This window comes from Delphinus delphis, chromosome X (assembly GCF_949987515.2).
Source record: "Delphinus delphis chromosome X, mDelDel1.2, whole genome shotgun sequence".
NCBI classification, from domain to species: Eukaryota; Metazoa; Chordata; class Mammalia; order Artiodactyla; family Delphinidae; genus Delphinus; species Delphinus delphis.
The window spans coordinates 23,522,302-23,544,273 of NC_082704.1; the positions used below are offsets into that span (position 1 = coordinate 23,522,302).

Genomic DNA, 21,972 nt, shown 5'->3' on the forward strand with positions numbered 1-21,972 from the left:
TTGCCATATACTACCTCAAATCATCTCATGTGCAAATAGCACACTTTGGGAAACCCTGATCTGGTCTATCTCTTCATTTTACAGATTAAGAAACAGGTTCAGAGAGGTTTGGTTTGTCACAGGCTAGTTAGATCAATTCTTGGGATTCGAACCTATCTCCTAGCTCCTGGTCTAGTGCTTTTTTTCTTTATTATGCCTAGGGTTAGTCTAGGGGTCTGCACACTATTATTATTTTTTTTGTTTTTGTTTTTTGCGGTCCGCGGGCCTCTCACTGTTGTGGCCTCTCCCGTTGCGGAGCACAGGCTCCAGACGCGCAGGCTCAGCGGCCATGGCTCATGGGCCCAGCCGCTCCGTGGCATGTGGGATCTTCCCGGACCGGGGCACGAACCCGTGTCCCCTGCATCGGCAGGCGGACTCTCAACCACTGCGCCCCCAGGGAAGCCCAATGCACACTGTTATTGACATATATGAAACAAATCACAATACACAACATGCCTGGGAATGCAGTGGAAAGGATCCTGATCCAGGACCTTACCATGAAAGAGAGAGAGGTTGCTTGACTGACAAATTGTATACCTGCTGGTTACCTCTGGTACTAAAGTAGAGACACATTACCACCTTAGGGAGAGTTCTGGAAGAGGAAATAACAATCAATTGTGGAACAACCCCTAAAAAGAAATGACACCACTGACTGATACAGAATTTGTAAGAGACTTACTAACTCTTTGATTATTGGCATGTCCACTTCTGGCCTGAGCAGATCACATCTCTGGCCTGTGCTCCCGATGAAATCTTTTGTTTCTTCCAGGGGTTTCAACAAGTTAGAGCTTTCTGCAGCTTGTTGTCCATTCTGAAATGTACACCTTGACCTATGAAAGGTCTTTGTTGAAGCATTTACAGAATATCCAGGTCTTGTCACTTTAGGATTGCTACCAGGGAAGGTCCATGCAAAAGCACATAGAAGTCATTGCTGGATAGATGGGACTTAGTAGCAAAGGGGACACTTGGGGCTCTGGTGCAGGTGGTTCCAGAAAGCTTAGGTAGGCAGTGTGAGTGTTTTTGATTTTGCATCGGTATAAGAAGGCAGTGGTTCTGTGCTGTGGTTACACCAAGATTCAGATGAGAACTTCTTCCCTTGTGCATGTGTCCTCAGCTTTCATCCAGCTGGCTCATCTTGAAAGGAAACATCTTCTTAGCTCCACTTACCCGTTTTTGATCATCTAAATGACTTCTAAATAGTTTTAGTTTGCTGTGTGTATATATGTATATGTGTTTTGGGGGTATTTTTAGCTGCTTAAAAAAATCTGGTAACCACGGAAGGCATAATGTGGCTCATTGTTTTATCAGAGGTTAGTAACGGTTCCTATCTGTATTGCCCATATGCAATTTGATATAGAGAACAGGGACTTATGGAGACACGTGGCTGTGTTCAAATGGAAAGAAGGTCACTAGAGGAAGAGAAGGGGTGGCAGCTCAAAGCATGGTAAATGAATTCATGTTTTCATTATCCAGACTGACATGACACTATATATTACATTCTTTCTGAGGGAACAGACTTTGCTTATTCTTGTAGTAGGCATCTTTCCAAGGTTTCATAATTCTGAGTTCTGTGTTAGGCATCCAGTTTACCATTCTTTTCCCCAACCTTGTCCTAGTGATTTTCTCTTGCAGTTCTGTAACTCTACATGCTTTCACTTCTGTCAGGTCTGGGTCTCAAAATTGAAACCAAAGTTCTGAAGGATTGTCAGTAGGATTAGAGAGGCCCAGTTAGAAATCCAGAATGGGAAAGGTCTTTATAGATCATCTGGTCACCTTACGCCAACTGAGACAGCCATTGATGTGCAGGGCTCAGACTTAGATCTTTTAACATAGAACCTGCCTCCAGGACATGAGTTAGCCGACAGTCTCCAGCTTCAGGCGCCTTCAGGATTTACCCCAGCTCGCAAGCGGGAGGTGGGTGCTTCCCAGGCAGTTGCCAGCCAGTGGCTGCGCAAGGTCGGGGTACAGTGGCTTGCCATTTGGGGGCAGCATGGGCCTCCTCCACGTGGAGTTGTTGCACTGTAGCTCCCAGGTGTGCTAGCCCATGGTCTGAAGATCTTTTTTTTTAACTTTTAATTTTATATTGGAGCATAGTTGATTAACAACGTTGTGTTAGTTTCAGGTGTACAGCAAAGTGATTCAGTTATATACATACATGTATCTATTCTTTTCCCATTTAGGTTGTTACATAAATATTGAGCAGAGTTCCCTATGCTGTACAGTAGGTCCTTCTTGGTTAAACATTTTAAATATAGCAGTGTGTACGTGTCAATCCCAAACTCCCTAACTATCCCTCAAACTTCCTTCCTTTTCCCCTCCTTCGCTGATATCAGACCTGAATTGTGGTCTGAAGGGCTCCCTTGCTACTTGTGTCCCTCTCCCTTTTATTTTTCACAGGCATTACTCCCAATAAATGTCTTGCACTTCTATTTATATCTCAGCATCTGCTTCTAAAGGATCCAACCAATACATCAATGAACTCCCCACTCCCATCTGAGTTTTACAGTATGGAAACTGAGGTCCTCAAAGGTGAGGTGACTTATCCAACATCCCATAGCTAGTGAGTAGCAAAGTCAGTAGGACAACCCAAAGTCTCTGACCCCTAGTTCAATGCTCTTTCCCAAACTTCAGTCATCCATGTAGCACCACAACTGCATATACCCCAAACAGATTTTGCTGTATCTGTTTATAGCAACATGCTATTGTTTACTTGACACATTTGACATAAACAATTATTTCATTTGTTGTTAAATCTCTAGCCCTGTATGAAGTAATAACATCCATAAAATTTGGGTTTTGATATGCTAGTTTTATGTTTTTCTAGTACATATTAAATAAATACATTTACCATTGTAATAAAAAAAAGTTCGTGTGTGCACTGCCTAAAGTTGTCTCATGTACCATCAGTGCTGAGTGAACCCTAGGCAGAGGAGAAGAGGAAGGGAGAGGGAAGAAGGAAGGAAGAGAGGAAGGAAGGAAGGAGAACAAAATACTTTTGGGTGAGAAAGAAATGGTAAAAACCCATCAATACCTGCCTCAGATACCTTGCTATAACCTCCATGTTTCCTGCCAAAGCCTGGCCTAACCCCCAGCGAGTCAACAAACATCCTTTACCTATCAGTTGTCTAAAAACAAATTGGATGTACTCAGATGTAAATTAAGAATCAAGATTTCTTCTAAAAGAGTCGATTCATGTGTCCCTACAATGGACTGAAGCGCTCCACTTTGAGTAATTTATTGGACAAGATGCACACAACATTTCAAAGCAGTAGCTCTAATCTTCATCTTATAAAGTGTTTGAGTGCACACACTTCTTAAGGAGGTTTAAGTAACATTTCCTTTCTCATTTAAAAATATTCATTATTAAAATAAGATTTTTTCTTTGATTTAAGAAATCTAAGAATATAATTATGATAATCTTTCACCTTTGTTGCTATTCTTTTGGTTTAAGAGCTCTATAATGATTCTGATTCTCTTGTGCTAATGAAATAAAGTTGGGGCTAGAACTCATGTCATGTAATAATTTAATAGCTTCTTAGTATCATAGTGGTAATTTACCATTCCTCTTTCATTACAGGGAGATAGTATTACTCAGAACCTCTGCCAAACATATATTACGGATTTAGAAGCCACTTTGTTAATTCCTAAACCAATTGTCCTTTTAGAGAAAGAAGACCTATAAACCAACCGTAGTAAAAAGTAATTTCTAGAATGTCACAAATTTTAAAGGCATGGGGAGTTTGAAGTTGAACATTCAAGTTGTGTTTTGGTATACGTAGAAAGGTGGCTATACACTTTGACAGGACTACTCAATTGTTCTGTGTTCAAACCTACTGCTCACATCTGGTTTGAAAAGATTTGGTAGTGGCCTGTTTCTAGAAAGACAAATCCAATACTAATGTGCACATACACTTGGATTAATTGGGGAAAGAGTCGGTTTCTTGTGTCCCCTGTCCTTTGTTTTACATTTGAAACCTGATTAAAATGGTTGACGTTTCAACTCCAAGTTAAATCTAAGAATAATCAGTGAAGAATCATATCAAATTATTAGTTTTTCAACGAGGAGAGGATATAAGCTTCACAGCTAAAACAGACACAGCATAATTGAAAACAAGGCTATTGCATTCAGGTTTTAGTATTTACTGACCCATTTCTCGAAGTGTCTGGAGAACACATTAGGTTCTTCTTGTATTTCTTTTAGGGATAATTACAGGTGACACAAACTAAATAGAATATAATGCCCTGGAAACTTAAGCTCTGCTTGTTCTTACCAGGTTAGCAAGCATGTAGTGGTAACCCCTTGAATGCTTCCCCAGGATCACAACCTGCAGAAATAAAAAATAAGAAATATTGCTTATTCAAGGACATTTTCAATTGCACAGTCATTGGGATGGCTAGAGCAAATTACTTTTAAATAATCGACAAAGTGTTAGGTCATTTATATATAGTAAATCATAGTTAGTTGGGCCAGATTTCTTTTTGTTGCATTTTACTTTCAGGCATAGGATACAGGGAGAATTGCTAATACGAAAGTTAAAAATGTCAACAGCAAGGGAAGAAAGCTCTCTAAACTTCCAGGTCGGTGGCATCATTATCACTTAAAATAGATGGCAAAAGTGATGAAACTGATGATCCCTCACCCATGAACTGGATTTCTGTACTCAGCTGTTGAGCTGGAAAATGGGCTGAACTTTGCATACAAATTAGAAAATAGAATGTATGGTACATTTTTCTTTCTTTATCTGGAATGCTTAGGGAATAGAACACTCAAGGAATGGGGTTAATGTGATTTTTCAGGTTAATCAAGGTTCCTTTTGCTTATTGAAAACTTTTCTAGCAGAAGCAGTTGAGAAAAAAAAAACTTTTCTAAAATGCTTGCCTTCCTTTTCTTACCTTAATATGAAAGACTTGTGAACATCTGTACATCTTTTGGTGCTGAATGTGCCTTAAGGTAGTGGGGGAAGGGATTTTTCCCCTAGGGGTTATTTGGCAATGCCTGGAGACATCTTGATTGTCCCATCTAGGAGGGGTGACTGGTATCTAGTGAGTAGAGGCCAGAGATGCTGCTAAATGTCCTATAATGCACAGGGCAGTCCCCACAGCAAAGAACTATCCAGCCAAGAGTGTCAGTAGTGCCGAGATTGAGAAACCCTGCTTTAGGGTCATCACTCTTCTCATAATTTTCATGAGTAGCACTGTATTAATACTAAGCTTTACAGTTTACAAAGCGCATTTTTATTATCTCAAAATATGTAAGTGGATTGAATATTTTCCAACTAAATATATTGGTTGGCAGCTGAAAGGTTTTCACAGAATACCTGACATAAGCTTATTTCCTTATAGTTAAGCACAGCAAAAATTCTGGTTAATTGAAGATTTTATAAAATGTCATTGTTTTGAGTACTGACTGTACAGTACTGACTGTATGCAGGAGTGGGAGTGAGGAGGGGGATATGATAGAGGTTAAAGACACAACCAGAGGCACAACCAGGTTTTGTGCAGGCCTGAAGCTATTATCACTTTAAGAGCCTTCTTTAAGCAAAATAATACAAAATTATGAATACAGTATTTGGAATAAGACCTCAGAGAGAACCTGTGCAAGTAAGGGGCCATTAAACTTCATCATATATTCCTCTATGGACACAGCTGTCAAGGGTCTAAAAACAGTTTGAGAAAACAATGTACACATATCAAACCAGAACTATATATAAAAGGTCATAATGATAATATTAAAAACAATTGCCCTTAACTGAGTTCCTAGTATATGCCAGGCACTGCGCTAGGTGCTGTATTTAATCCCTAGAACAATCAAACAGATTAAGTATCATAAGTTTCATTTTACAGATGAGGTATCTCAACCAAAGAGAATTTAAGTAATTTACCCAAGGCCACACAGCTAAGAAATGCTAAAGCTGGAATTAGAACCTAGGTCTGTGTACCTCTAGAACCCACGCTCTTGGCAGTACATTACATGGTTTCTTAATATGTGCTAAATGTCAAATATCAAGAATTACTCTAGGTTCTCGGAGAAGAGGAAGAAGAGATGTCTAAGGCCTGCTGGGATGGATAGGGAAGGCTCCCGGGAGGAGATGAGGTTTAAGCTGGCCCAGAGGTGTGGAACCACATATTTAAATATCATGCTTATTTCAGTTCATTTTAAGTACTGCGAGAGAGAGAAAGAGAGAGAGAGAGAGAGAGAGAGCGCGAGCGAGCGAGCGCTATTTTTGATTAATTTAAAATATGAGCCACGTATCTGACTGATTATTTACGGAGGAAATGAAAGGTTAATGAATGTCTTGAGGAGGTGATTTCTCACACCACTGTGACACAAAATGAGCTGTTAGGTATCTGCTGGGATGTATTCTTCAGTGTCCGCTTGTGAGAAACATCCTTCCTGGTGATGTTTGTTAACTTTGATGGCAAGTTGGGACCATACATTTGTTGAATTTTTAATTCCCTGAGAACCTTCAACATAATATAATCAGAGGGTTTTGAGTTCTGTTAGAAAAATGAGCATGATTCCTAAGGACATCTGGCAGAGCTTGGAGAGAAATAAAGAAGCAAGCCCAAAGGAAACAGAGTAAGTCTGTCTCACCAGAGGCAGGGTTTAGTGTTCTTCTGAGCATAAGAAAGGCAACAGGGAGCCACAGAAAACATAAGTGTTAGACGACCCCCGAAAGAGAACCCAGGAGCCCAGCCTTGTCACATACTCAGTTTGATTGTGGGCAAATCACTCAACTTTCTCCAGCCTCCATTTCCTTACCTGTAATCTGGGACCATGAGCCTGGCCTTTCCTATCTCAGCACTGTTGTCAGAATTAAACTGAATAACATCTACAGAAGTGTTTGGGATGTGCGTTATGTAATTGCGTGGGGTTAAATAACCGTGGAGAGAGGTCATTCACTAAGATAGTGTTTTTCAGGTTCAGAAAAACTTGGAGCTATTAGAATATCCCCTTTAATCCATGCCCAGATGGTCTGTGCAAAGCAAACTCACTTATTTGAAGGTAGCTCTCTCACAGCACTACCCTTTCAAAATTTAGTTTAAACTGGAAGAGGTGGGAAAGTTATCTAAAGGGAGGAGCCTCTGGGTGTCACAAAGCTGTTGTGTTAAAAGCCGTAGTTATTTCCTCATCCTCACTTTCAGTGCCTTCTTAACTCTTATTTAACATACAGTTCTTACCAATTTTGGTTTTCTAGTTCACAGTAAGTGAAAAGCTACACATTAGAAGGGGTGTGTATGGAGGGGGGTGGTGATATTAGACAGAGGCACATTAGCAGCAGAGGAAGTGACAAACTGACTTAAAGGGGAAGGAGGAGTCCCCCCCAAAAGCAGACAGCACTGTACTACGGCACAGTGTAATCATGGATGTTCATCCTGAGTGCCTGAGTCATCAGGGTATGGCTTATTGCGTTCAGTAATTTCTGCTGAAAAACCTAGGGAAATTATAATACATCCGAGGGAAGGTTTCCATCATAAATGCTCAAATTCCCGATACTTAAGAGAGTACATCTCAATTATCTTGAAATGTTACTCACGTAGGGCAGCAATGATTCTACTGATGTGAGCTAAGTGAGGCCTCACTGCCAAAAGTGTCATGTTTTGCTCCTGATCTTTCCTTTCTTTGAATTTTTGGTGCAGGGCTTATCAGAGTAGGGGTGGGCTGGGAGGCTTGTGCGTAACACGGTGCACAAAGGAACAAGTTAATGGGAGCGCTTCTTGTTCAGTTAGTCTTAAATCTTTTTTCTTTCCATCTGTTACAGATGAACAAGGCATAAATTGTACCCTCAGTTCTTTAATGACTTTGGTAACCAAGAGAATATTCAACTTTGCTTTTACAGTAATTATAATCGCTCTTTCTGAACTAGTTTCAGAACTTCAAGTATAAAAGCCGTTTTACCGTCTACTGTGTGAAATTTAAGGAGGAAATATCAAGCTCCCAGATCCATGTTGTGTGTTCACTGTGCCTTTGTCAGACTTGTTGGAGAAGATGGATAGCTTGATACGATGGTAGATATGATAAAGGCAATAAGGGAATATGTGTGAAATGTAGACAAAATTCATTGTTTTAAGGAGATTTAGTTTTACGCCCACAAATAGGGCGTAAAGAAATAATGCCACAATCCTCATTCACTGAAACTTAAACAGCAGATTCATTCACTGAACCATGCAGGTGGCAGAGCATTAAATTATTTGTTGAAGGTCAGGGAATCATAGTCTACCCATTTGGGGGAGACCTCCCTTTACTGACTCCTCCATCCACTTCTCTGTGAAATTGGGGGCTGGGTATCACTGAGCAGTTAAAAATAATTCAGAAGATGTTCAGCTGGTTTTCCAGAGGCCCTTTCTCTTCCAATTTAATGCTTAATCTAGACATTTTCGTAATTTTAGAAATCTGAAGTTAAATTCCTCCATGAGACTACTCGAGAGAGGCCCACAGACCCTTTGGGGGCAAAAGCATCTGTTTTTCTATGCTCATATTTAAAAAAAATATGTGTGTGGAAAAGTGTCTATGTTTTTTCCCTTAGATCCATCTGGTATGCAGATTAGGTTATTTGCAGACCTAAGTATCTCCATGTTTGGATTTTCTACATCGGTGCCAAAAAAGGATCTATGTATAATGATTGATCTTGCTTTGAGTACAGAACATTCCTTGCCGTTCACCTTAATCTGTTTCTCTTTGATTTAGGTACCCTGAGAACATGTGGTGGGCTGGGGGGAGAAATGAGGGAGGTTTCTGGTTTTAATTCACCAGATTTACCTGTTTATAGGTATTTTCTCTTTAAGAAAAAGCTATTAGACCACATTTTTTGGTGTGTGTTCAAAGAGAAGACATTTCTTCAGCGCCCCCCCCTTCCCTTTTCTACTTCCTCAGCTACAAAAAGATACTGCTGTCCTACGGCAACCTATCTGATTTCAGCTGTGTTGGGAGTTAAGTGGTGGTAAGCTACAGAAATCAGCCTCAGAATATGCCAGACTTCCCAAAAGAAGTCTTCCATCAGATATGATAAAAGCCGTTCATTTTCTTGAGTGAAAACCCCGAGCTACTAAATTGCTTTGGTCTTAGGAAAAATATATCAGAAGTCCATTCCTTTAGAATTATTTTTCTAATAATCTCAATCTGCACACACACGCTCTCCAACCGAATGACAGTGCTTCATATTGCGGTCATCTCACTTGAATAAATGTGCTGGATGAGTGAGGCCGAGAAGAGACAATCACCCAAAGCCAGCCCAGTAGTGGGGGTGGCACAGATGGAAAACGAAAGGTTGAAGCTTTTCATAAAGAAGGAAAACGGGAGTATAACTGAGAAATCTCATCACTGTGTATACTGTCTTCAGGGGAAGCTTATGCAGAGAGAAGGCAACTGAATAGAAAATAAAATCTATTTTATCAAATCTAAAATTGTCAACTAAAATGCTAGGATGTGAAGATTAGAGGACAAGGATTTCACCAAAGAACATGTCTTTGGGAAGTTTCACTTCCCAGACTTCAATATGGCATTCACTAAGACGAATGGAGTATGCGGAAGATGTAAACAGTGGGAGAGGCAAAGAGAACATACAAATAAGAGGCAGTAAATGGCCACAAGTAAGTTAAAGGAGCAACAGATTATTCCTGCTCGTACGAATAAGGGACCATTTCAATGCATGTTGATCTTGGTGGGAACACCTCATTGTATTAGCCCTTAAACATCATTTCTCGAATTTCATTTCCTTACAAACTTCCTTAACAATCTGTGATCTATCCACATACCACAATACTATTATTTTCTTAATATTTATCTTTATAGCTACTCATTTACTTAAAGGTAGCGGTGTCCAAAGCAATAATATCCATGAAACTACATACAAGAAAATAAATACAACTGTGTGAAAATAGAATCTATTCATCCAGATGTCACTGAAAATCCTCTGGTGTACCATCAGGAGTGGTGGGTAATATTGCCTGAACGCAGTCGTGTCTTTAGGGAAGAGAATAAAGATCATGTCTTCCTGTCCAGATAAAATACGGTTAATTTGCCTTATGGTTCAAATCTTAAAAGAGTATCCCCATCTACTTTCAAAGGTTCACGAGTCTTATAAGGGAGCAAAATGATGGGCAGTCTGGGAGGTAGCAGATAATGCCTGGGACTGCATGCAAATGACAAATGTGGAAGCTTACAAAGCCTTTCCTAAGGCAATTTCCATGTACTGCCCCACCTAGGAAGCCCAGCAGCTTTGATCAGCTAGAGTCCTTGGTCATAGGGCCAATAATAAATACTTAAAACATCTGGACCTTTCCATCAGCTAACTTCCTGTAATGTGATGCATTTCCAAACACTGTGTCTTTTCTTGGAGTATCTCATCTAGAAGGCCTTTCACAGCACCCTATTTTTATTTGGAAATAACTCTAGATGTTTTCTCCGGGAGGTGAGGTAGGGGTGATTTTAACTAGTATTCAACCTAGAATAATAGAGCAAAAAGCATATTAGTTTCTCTTCAACGTAGCCGTATGTATGACTTTTGTAGTCTCTGCATTTTGCATTGGCTATCCCCCCAAATCAGCGATAATTTATTTTAAACAATACATTTAAAATAACAGTGTTCTTTATGCATACTTTTATGAAATTTACTGTCACCTATTTTATGTTCACACTTATAGCAACTTTTGTTTTAATATTTACAACCTTATTCTAAATATCAAGTTGTATCTTTTTTCTTTTCTCTGTAGATCTTACAAAATTGTTTGGGCCCAAAGCACTATAATCCTGAATTTCAAGATCTACTTGAAGGACTGTATGAGTGGTAAGTAGAAGGCTTGGCAGTGCCACTAGACTCATTATTTGTATTTAAAAAAGAAAAAAAGGAAAGGCAACATCTGGCATGAGGCTGAGCAGTCACTCCAACATGTGTCTTTTCCAGCCACAGCCACTAGAGGATGGGTGGGATAACGCGGGACTTCTTCATTGGCCCAGGAGTCACAGTTTTCCATCTTTAGATATTTATCAGGATCAGCAACTCTAGTATCTCACCTGAAATGACACCTTATAGAACTAAACTTGTAAGAGTCTAAAACTCTTTATAGATGTGATCTGAATCACCCTTAAAGCTTAGAACAAATAGGTATTTATTAAAGGTGATGTACTAGAAAGAGCCATGAACATTGAAGTCAGATGGTTCTGGATTCAAATGCTGCCAGTTACTTACTAGCTCCGTTACTGTGTGCAAAACTGAACCATGGACGGTTGGGTAGAGTTTTAGCGACCCAGGTTCAGCCCAGGATGTTGAGGCCTTCAAGTCAGGAAGGGAGAGGAACAAACATGGTGTGGGGATGTGTCGAATGAGATGTTCTCCTTAGAACTCCCTGATTTTGCCTCTGTGAATGCACTTTCTGTCCGTGCGATGCTTCCAACATTTGATACCCTAATCTGTGAAATTTTCTGTTGGCTGAAGGAAGCAAGTGAATGTGTTTTTATTTTCAAGTAAAAGTAAATATCTCTCAGAAACGCAGTGTGTTTCTCGGGCCTTTGGTTTTCAGGATAGTTGCTTACTTGGCAGGTTTCTCTCTCTTCTGGGAGCCATGTCATTTAAGTTTATCTCAACTTGCAAATGGATGACAAATGATAGAGGCTTAGTTCCTGGGAGGTAAAACACAGAATTCTCCTAATTCACAAATGTTTGGGCTGGTCTTTCACTCTGGCTATTTGAATTTCCATTCTCTTCTTCATCTGATAGCTCATCCACCTTTGTGATCACACTGACACGATAAACTATTGGTAGCTTGAAGTCAGCCATGGTGGAAGTATTTACACCACAGAAATCAGCCAACACTACAAATCAGGGCTTTTCCCCTCACCTTGAGAGCCAGTTTACCTGCATACCACTGGATTCAGAAGGAATATAGACTGAAGTCCCTAGTGGATGGAAGCGTTGTTTCTCTTAACCACATTCCATTCGTTTCTTCTTTCAGTGAACATTTGTTGAATGCCTGCTCTGTACCAATCCTGGGGCCAGACACAGGGGAGACAGAGGTCACCAAAACCTGGTCCCTAGCCTGGAGGGTCTCACCATTAGGGTAGGAAAGACTGCCAAGTTCACAGACAACTATAACCCAGCAGAAGTGTGAGAACAGAAATATGTACAGCAGACTGAGGAGAGAATGGTTAACTCATAACCTGTTAGAGATAGAAAGTACTTTGTCTCCAACTAAAGACCTAAAGAATTTTTTCCCTGTGGTTTTTATAAGTGGGAGCCTGACAAACAGGTGACTTAAAGAGAACGCTATTTTGAAAACAAAGAGAGATGTATTTCAGAGGGCTATTTCTCTTGATTTCAGGAGAGCCTTGTTGTTTCACAGTGCTTACACACTAGAGGGAAGATTTTTATTTGGACCAACTATAGGCATTTGTTGTGATGGTAAGCCAGGGCTGGCTCTATAAGAAATTGTGACTGAAATGATTCACTGGAAAAACTAAGTTAGAAGGGGTATCAATGGTTATACAGTAAATAAAAGGCGATCCGCTAAGGCCAATGCATCCCAGCTTTGCCAATTACAAGCTACGTAACCTTAGGCAAGTTACTTAAACTCTCAGTGTCAGTTTTCCATCTGTAAAACAGGGAATATAGTAGTTGAGAGGCAGCGAAGTAGGGTGGTCAAGAGTATAGGCTAGACTGCCTGGGTTTGGGTCCCTACTTTGCCCTTTTATAGCTGTGTGACTTTGGACAGTTAACTTAAACTCTCTGTTTCAATGTCCTCATTTGTCAAATGGGTCTATCATTAGCACCTACTTTACAGACTTGCAGTGAGGAATAAATGAAATAATGTATCTAAAGCTCTTAACGCAGTGCCCGATGCTTATCCTACCTATATTAGTTAGGTTTTCCCTGCCTTATTCCTATTGCAATACTCCCTCCCTCTATCCTCCCCTGTGGCAATCACATCTATCCTTCAAGGCCCAGCTTATATGCAGCCTCTTCCATGAAGCCTTCCCTGATTTTATGTCCTCACTCTTAAAATGTAGAGAAATAGTTTCCTGCCACTATGGGGTGAGGGATTTGGAGAGGTATCAGAGCTTGTTGCAGAGGGGTATTGAGGACACTGGTTAGGATAGCACTGGGTTGGAGGCACAGGAAAGGAGCTGAGGTTTGCAGTTGGAGTTCAGGCGGATAAGCTGAACTGGGGGTTAACCAACAACAAAGTAACTCACATCGCTACCCTCCACCGCCCCTTCCTCTCCTGCCTGCATCATTGATCAAAACCATGAATTCAAACCACACAGAAACCGTTGCTCCGAAGATGTGTGTGGGGAGGTAGGGGATTGTTCTGCCCAGAGGCAAAGGAGCACAGGCCATAACCTAATTTTTCATGTGTAGTCATCACAGTGTTTCTACCACAGGAGAGAACAGGGGCTGGGGCCGGGTGGCGAGAGGCGTGAGAGCAGAAATTCGGCAGGGTCAGGAAGGTGGATCTCTCCTCTGCATTATACGCCATTGCTCAGGAGTCTCGGGCCGCCCCACTCTGACAGTAACAACTGGACTTGGCTCATCTACGCTTCATTTCAGGAGCAAGGAGGCATAGCTATTCCAGGCTTTCTCACTTGAATCCGCAGAGGCCTTGGCTGTAGAGAGAACACTAAGGAACACCATTCACATTCCTGGTGGCTCAGCCTCGGGAATGTCTTAGGACAGTGTTTCTCAGAGTGGATGCTGTGTGGGTCAGCTGGAGAATCTGTGAAGATGCAAGCACCTGGGCACCCCTCTCTAGAGGTTCTGATTCACAAAGTCTAGGTGAGGGCCACGGAGGCTGCATGTTAACACTCAGATGATTCTGCTGCCACTGAACTCAAAGAACTGCCTTTCCATATGATAATAAATGCACTTTGAAAAGCTAACAGCAGGACTGTCAATGATGGATTCTCATGAAAACAGGTAGGAAGGGAGATATTGAGCTTACGGGGGTGCTCCCTTGGGGACCTCCCATGGGAAGCCGTGGGCAGGCAGGGGGCAGCCTGAGAACACCCACCCAGACTCCTGGGAAAGGTGCCAAAGGAGGAATTTCTCGGTAAACCCTGAGACAGAGATTTGAGGGTCAGTGGTTTAATTGGGGGTTGATTCCAGGATGTGCTGGCAGGGGAATGAGGACATGGGACAGCAAAGGGAAAGAAACCAGCACAGGTGCATGAATAAGCAGGGTGGGTCTGAGCCCTCTGGGAGTGGCGTGCCGCACGCCCACCTGAAGGGCCAGGAAGCTGAGGTCTGAGTCTTTCAATTCCCATTCACCACTGGCTGGTAGCTTCTGTCAGGAGGATTAATTCCTCCCCAACACTTCTGACTTGTCTGACTCTCAGGCTGAGAGAAAGTCTTCAAGTGGAGAATCGCATGTGTTTACAATAGGATGCCATAGGCATGTATGGAAACGGCTAGTGCCAAACATGGGTAGGGCACCAACAGCATCTGCTATAACTGCAGTGGCTTTATGTCACATATATTGTACTTTATCGTTTACATATTGCTTTGATATGCGTCACTGCAATTGATAAAAAAAAAATGAGGTGGGTAGTAAAACATGATGGTGGTGGGAGTGGCCTCTGGAGTCAGACCGACCTAGAACTGACCTAGTTCTTCCTCTTTGTAGCTGAGTGACCTTGGACAAGTCATTTTCCCTCGCTGATGCTCACTTTCCACATCTATAAAGTAGGGATCATAATGGCAGCTATTTCTTAAGGTTATTGTAAGGCCTAGATGCAGAAATGCAGAATTCCCAACAGAATGCCCATGATATTAGGGGATTCAACCAATATTCCTTCCCTTTCTTCCACCCCTCTCTCTCTTTACTCATCTTTTTCCCCACAGCACACAGCCCCAGTGTATGGCGCCAAGGTGGTGCTTAATAAATGTTTCTAACACGGAAGGCTTCAGTACACCCCGAAGAAAAGTCCACATTGCTTATGAGGCAGTAGACTGAAGGTGCCATTTAAAATAATATAAAATCTAGAAAAATGTACTGCGGGGATGGGCATTGAACAAGCTCAGATGCAAGGAAGGCTTCCGCCCTGGAGAGGAAGATGTCTTTTAGACTAGATTTTGAATGATGCAGGGGAACTGTTTTTGGCAGAGAGAAGGGAAGGAGGAGCCCAGGTGGGAAGATGCCCTGGACAAAGGCCTGGTGGTGGGACAGAGACAAACATAAGCTAACATTTATTGAGCACTTACTGTGTACAAGGCACTGTGTAAAGTGATTTTTGTACATGCTTTATTTCATCAAATCCTTACACAACCCTGCAAGTTAGGCACTACAATTAATTTCATCTTCCATGTTAGGAAATTGAAGCACAGAGAAGTTGGGCAACTTGCCTGAGGCCTTACAGGCAGAACATGATGGAGCCTGGAGTCAAAATCATATGTGTCTGACTCCAAGCCCAGTCACTAAGTGTTAGCGGCTATAATGATAGTTACGAATCATAAGAACTATCATTGTTTCTGTGGAATGATCAGCTCCCACCATGGATTCAATAAAGACTGAGTACCTACATTTATTATGTATTATTACCTAAGTACGGAGCAGTTATAGCCTCAATGTTCAGAAATTCTCCTTTATTGTGGAGCATCCTGGGAAATTCCCTTTTGGTTTCCCCTAAGTATTTCTCAAAGCCTTGGGCTTGGTTCATATGATTATGACTCCCATTTTCGATTCCCTATCAGCATATGACATGAGTTGTCATTGTTTAATCACAAGCTGCACTTGTGATAAATGTTGGATAATCAGAACAAAAGCACAGGAAAAATAATTAGAGGGAACCAAAGGGAAGAGGCTCACAGCCTTGAACAAGAGACTGTGTGAAGGTTTCTAAGACTCAGTCCCTGAAGCTCTGACAATGCATTTTGATCCTTGTCTTAATGCAAATGAATGACTCCATCAAATCATAGGCAGTTTGTCACAGTGCAGGTTATTTAGCTAGTTAATTAAAAGTCTGAATGAGCTGGTGCCTCTCTGCACTGGGCTCTGAAGATAACCAAACTGTGTTCTGACCAGGCAAGTTAATTTAAAATAAGTGACCTCAATTGGGTAATGGCTGCAAGTTCAAATTCGAGAATTGCTATAATTAGTCCCAGATGGATCTTAATTGTTCCTTCAGGAAACAGAGTGAGGAAGGGGGAAAGAGAAATGCCCAAGCCCCAAGTAGATGTTATTTGCCATATCTTTCAAAAGCAGGGGAGCTGACTGGGTTAGGGCATAGTTACTATGGTATAGCAAGACTTCCATTGCTGCTTTCCAAATGCATCCTTCTAGACGTAAAATGTGTGTAGCTGTTTTGGAAACAAGAACTAGAATTCAGCTCTCTTAATGATGTGATCTCAGGCAAGCTATTTAACCTTCTTATGTCTGTTTCTCATCTATGTAATGGAGAAAACACTATTAACCCTACCAATCTCAGAGGATGGAAGGAGATACTTTGCAAAACTGCTTTGAAAAAAAATATATAAAGCTCTACAAGGCTGTATTTATTCTTGCTTTAATCCAGGCAAGTTTCATAATCAGAGACTTTTGATTTTAGAGTATAATGCTACTCGAGGTGTGTTTCTCTTTTTATTTTTTCCTTCTACTCTGCCATAAACCGAGTACCTTCTGAACTGCACCCCTTGAGAGGTGAAAGGATCCCAGCAGGCAGTATGTTCAGCACCGTATCTGTGTGGTGGTACGCGATGTTCTCATTTCTTAGGAGGTGTGCCCGCAGAGCTGAAAATGATTTCAGCTTTGTGTGCTTTTGGGAGAAGTCAGAGAGCACACACACTTAGCATTTCTTTTTTATTACAAAATCGGATCCTTCTCCATTCATGTTAATATAAATCTTTGACTTGAAATTACATGCTGCTACAGCACTGTGGTACCACGAGGTTAGTGTAAGTCACAGTGAGGGCAGGATGGCTTTATCTTCTCTTATTTTTTTATGTGAATGCTTGGTTTCCCTTCACTGTTCTGATACATTCCAATTACACATATCTTCCCAAGCTCTGGAAGCCAAAGGTAATAAGAATTTGTACAATGATAAAGATAAATAAGCGACAAAATCATAACCCAGTACAAAGCCTTGGAAGACCAAGAACTTGACCATTTGGGGATGCACAAATAACTGCTTTTGAAGCTACTTTTCTTTCTGGATTCCACTTTTTAAAGGGAATCGTATTGTGAAGCCCGCTTGAGTCCCCCTTAATGGAATGTAAGCATCTAAGACAGAGATTTACAACCTATACCTACTGACAGTAATCGCAACTGTTTATCATTTAAGCCTAACCAAAACTCGTTAAAGGAGCTTGCTTTGAAGTCAGAATCTGTGTTCTGCCTTGTTAGATGAGCCAAGCAAATAATGGAGTCATGTCTCCCAGAATTGCATTGCTATCAAAGGGCTGTGCCTTTTGCTGAAAAGAGTTTGAGGTCATAATGAACAAATAAACAAACAAAAAACCCTGGTTCCACATTACCCTTCATCGCTGGGAAACACCCATCCATGGGAGCTGCAGAAGGCACAGATTGGCAAGGCTTTTGCAAAGGTTTAAGCCATAGGCTGAGCAGTCGTTTCTACAGGTCTCCCTGGGGAGTTTATGTGGTGCACCATGAGTAAAAGCCGCCAATATGCAGCGCACACAGGACTGGGAATTATTCTCCAAGTGATAAACGTCCGGACTTTTCTCCCCCTGGAAAATGTCAAGAAGCTATTTATTTAATTCAACAGATATTTATTGACCACTTACTAGGTTCCAAACTGTTTTAGGTGCTGGGGATATGGCAGTGAACAAAACACAAAGCACCCTGCCCTCATGAAGCCTATATTTTAGTTTGGTTGTCTGGTGATCACTCCCTCCTGTGAATTCCTATATTGTTTCTACCTCTCATCCTTCCCTCAGACTACTAAGTATTTACCCAAACTAGGCATGTGTCCGGCCATCCCAGTAAGTCCTCGAGGGTAGGGCCCCAGTTTAAACTCATTAGTGTGTACATCATTCAACACGGTGCCCTGTAGGCAGGTGTTCAGTCAGTGTTTGTGGATGATGAGAAAGAAGACGACTCCAAATACAAGGAAAAAGGATGAGAATTTATATTAACTTCAAATGTTATCTTTCTGGTTTAGTATGTTTTCTTACCAGACTCTTAACCTAAACACTAATTCCAGGCAGTTGGGTGGGAAGTGGGATGGGGGTGAGAAGGCAGGTGGCCTTTTCAGGGGAACCCATATGTAGATATCTATTTGGTCCCTGTATTGGCATAGTCTTGGGTGGTGTGGCACAAGGAAGATGGACATTGGAATCAGATCTGGGTTCGAATCTGTGTTTTTTCACTCACTACTTGTATGGCCACTATGTATTAGTCCCTCTCTCGGCACCTCAGTTTCTTCATTGTAAAATGATGGGATAGTTTAATTGCTAAGCAGAACCTTCTCGTTTCAGATATCAAGTTACTGTATTTCCTAGTGGAAAAAATTCTGTTTCTTGAGGATCAAAAGTCATGATGAAAGGTAGAGTCGTGTTCTGGTCAATATAGCCTATCTTCTTTTTTTTTTTTTTTTGCGGTACGCGGGCCTCTCACTGTTGTGGCCTCTCCCGTTGCGGAGCACAGGCTCCGGACGCGCAGGCTCAGCGGCCATGGCTCACGGGCCCAGCCGCTCCGCGGCATGTGGGATGTTCCTGGACCGGGGCACGAACCCGGCAGGCGGACTCTCAGCCACTGCGCCACGAGGGAAGCCCAGCTTATCTTCTTACTGGTATCAGGTTTCAACCATTCTGCTTTATGACGTCTGAGTTATTCTCAGTTTCCTAATTGGCACTGCTTATTAGCATTCACTCTGACAAGTGAGCTTGTCATACCTATGCAAATATAAATTTCCACCCCCTTCCACCAAACCAGGTGAACTACTGGCCCCTGAAGACTCAGTTCAACAAATCATCAGGAGAAAGCCTCCCTGGTCTCCGAGTCAGGCATGTTTCTTGTGCGTTCCCATTAGGATCTGTGTTCCCCTCTGTCATTGCCCTTAGACCTGATCATCTGTTTACTTCCTGCTTCCCTACTAACCCACGAGCTCCTTGAGGGCTGCAACAATGTCTTATTTGTTTTTCACTTTTTCTTTAAACTTATTACTAGCTCTTATCCAGGACAACAGACACAGACAGCATGGATAGGAATGTCTTACTTTCAAGGACAGCTTAAAACAGTCTCTTTACATTTCAGCAGTTCTACTGGAAAGGATTGTGCATAAGAGCCTTCTGTTTCCTTTTTTCATGCAGTTGAGAAGATAAAACCATTCACTTGTTTCTGCCACTTCAAATATTATTCTTATTTATGTAGATTCTATGAAGAGGACATTTGAGTAGCGGGTCCTTTCCAGTTTCCACAAAGAATCGAGTCTGTACTAGTCCTCTTTATGCAAAAAAAGTCTTTGTTAGATGTGTTGAGTTCTGCTGCAGTGAGATTGCAAACGAAACCATCCCCATCTTCCTCTGGAGTATGGTAAAGGGAAATTCATCTCCATCTGACAACTCTTCAGCTGAGCTCTCTGAGCAAAGCCAGTAATATGGAACTCATGAAAACAGTTTGAAGACTGAGCAGCTTTCTCTATATGTGGAGAAACCGTACCATTTTCTCTTGGCTCCTAAATCCTCCAGTACCTGGACCATTATTAACATTGCTCTTTTTCTTTAAAAATAGAGTTTGATGGTGAGATTATCATGCATGCATTCTTGACATGAGTTAAGAAAGTGAAGAGAATGAGTTGTAGGTCGCTGAGTGGTAGGGACCATAAAAGGAAGTGGCTAGGATTTCACGTGTATTGTTTTTTGGGGTGTTGAGGTCACTGCCTGTAATTCAGCAAGCAAGATGTTGTGGTGGAGGCTGCAGTGTACCGAATCACTGGGGAAGACTACTACTGGGAAGTTGTCTCGGGCAAAAAGTGCCCTCCTACTTAGTTTCAACATTTCATAATTGGTGTTTTAGCTTCAACAGGTTGGGTGTGAGAAGCAGCCCCTAACTCTTCTGGGGAGGAGAATGAACAACATTACCCCTCCCTAATGAAAGCAAATGCCTGAGGATTCAGGGATGGGTCTTCTGCTACCTGTTATCAAGGGAACTAATGTAGGAGAGTTAATGGCTCTGTTGGGAGATGCGCTTTCCCGCCACTCCTTGCAACTCTCTCTGAGCAGCTGGTGGTGGTTGCCATGGACACCAAGTAGCAAATGGGCTAGGGTCAAAGTTTGAAGGATTGTGGCTGTGCTTGAGTGGGTGAGACTGAAATTAAGTTAATGTATGTACAAATAAGATGTGTTTCTTTCCGCTGTGCCTTTGAGAAAATGGCAACCAAGCGGTCTGTCAAGCAGCAATTGATTTGATATTGGCCAGGGAAGAGGGAGGAGAAGCAATTTATTGAGTAGGAGGTTCTCAAGTGAAGCACAGGCAGTAGTTTGAAATAGGTCAAGGGAAGTGAAAAGGGCTCTCAGAGCTGCTGAAGAGATAGTAATGATGGAAAGGCACTTAAGAATCGCCATTAAGAAGCTTTCTATAGTATCTTCTTAGACTGTCCATTGCTTCAGGGTCCCTGGATCCTCATTTCTTAATCTAAGACCGAGTATTACTGAGATTTCACTCCATTTGGTTCTGCGCTCTTATTTACCTCTGCAAGTATATATGTGTGTGTGTGTGTGTGTGTGTGTGTGTGTCTTTTAGATAGCATTGTTTCAAATCAGTTCACCCACTTTTCCCTTTTCTATGTCCCCATTCTTAAGATGGGTGGGCACACTTTCTGCCAATGCTGAGCTCTGAAAGAGACTGCACCCTTCCTGCCCCTGTCCTCAATAATGATCCAGTTACAGCTAGAGCCAAAATTTCCACTGTTGGGACAATGAAAAGCATGGAAACAATTTAAGTGAAAGCACAGAAGTTTGAATACAGCACTCTTGTTTATGACCAGTTAACCCCACTACGGTAGGACAGTCCTGTCTGGCCCACAAAACCATAATCAAAGCACTTGCCACCCTCTTGGTAGCACTCCCAAATCCAAACCTTTAAGAAGATCATAGAAAAGTAACAGCACACCGTCAAAGACAGTATGAAGACTCCAAATATCTGGGGAGCATGTCCTAACCACCAAACTCTTCTCTTACTCCACCACGTCAGTCTCCCTCTCTTGAGACCCCCCTCAGATTACAGAAGGAGCTTAAATGCTCTGAGTTTTCAGGCTCGGTGACCACACGGTCCTTTCTTTGTTCATTTTCTCCTCCTTAAGAAATGAGGTGCAGTGACTCTAATTATAATGCTTGATATTTGTGGACTTGCCAGGGATTCTCTCCAGGGAATCTTCGAATACCTTAGAGAAATTGTCTGATTCATCTTAATGTCATTCTGGTAAGGCAGGGAAGGCTTTTTCTGTTTTATGGCTAGGATGACGAGAGGTGACTTGGCGGTTGCAAGGTCACCCAGGGATCTTGAGATAGAACTCAGCCGCCTTTCTGGTCTTTGGCCTATAGTGCTAGATGACTTCAGAAGATATTTGTCAATTGCTATTCTTTTTCAGAGTAGGGTGTTGGCTGTATGTGTACATCTGGAAGGCTGCTTGGTAGTTATATATATTTTTCAAAAGGTTGGACAGAGAACAGTGGTGTCTGACTACTAATCCCTTCCACTTTAGCTCTACCTCTAGTGACATGACGTTAATTACCACCAGTCTCCCCAAGCCCTGGCCCAGGCCCGTTGAATTGTGCCCCTCACTTGTCAATTTGTTATAACCTTTGGGCAGAGACAAGTCTGACCCTGTCAAATCTGGACAGAAAGAAAGTTGCTCCAACAAGGGTGGGATTGATTTGACTAAAAGATCCAGATGGGTGGTTGGTAACAATGGCATCAAACTGATCGAGGGCTCTTTCCCACCCTCAGTCTCATCAGAGTTCAGACCTTGGCATGGATCCGTCA

General features: G+C 41.8%; 1 protein-coding gene and 1 long non-coding RNA gene across 5 annotated transcripts in view; one reads left to right on the top strand and one right to left on the bottom strand.

Annotated features, from left to right (window-relative positions):
• The window catches only part of LOC132418504 (uncharacterized), a 330,667-nt gene that overhangs the window by 116,301 nt on the left and 192,394 nt on the right, over positions 1-21,972 (top strand). The window contains exon 2 of the long non-coding RNA XR_009518004.1: positions 10,753-10,826. This is a non-coding gene — a long non-coding RNA (uncharacterized lncRNA). The remainder of the gene's footprint in view (positions 1-10,752; positions 10,827-21,972) is intronic.
• GRIA3 (glutamate ionotropic receptor AMPA type subunit 3) overlaps positions 1-21,972 on the bottom strand; it is a 288,864-nt gene that overhangs the window by 107,502 nt on the left and 159,390 nt on the right. For all 4 annotated transcript variants that reach the window (XM_060002406.2, XM_060002403.2, XM_060002404.1 and 1 more), the window contains exon 5: positions 4,311-4,364. In XM_060002406.2, the coding sequence (XP_059858389.1) occupies positions 4,311-4,364 (54 nt within the window). The remainder of the gene's footprint in view (positions 1-4,310; positions 4,365-21,972) is intronic.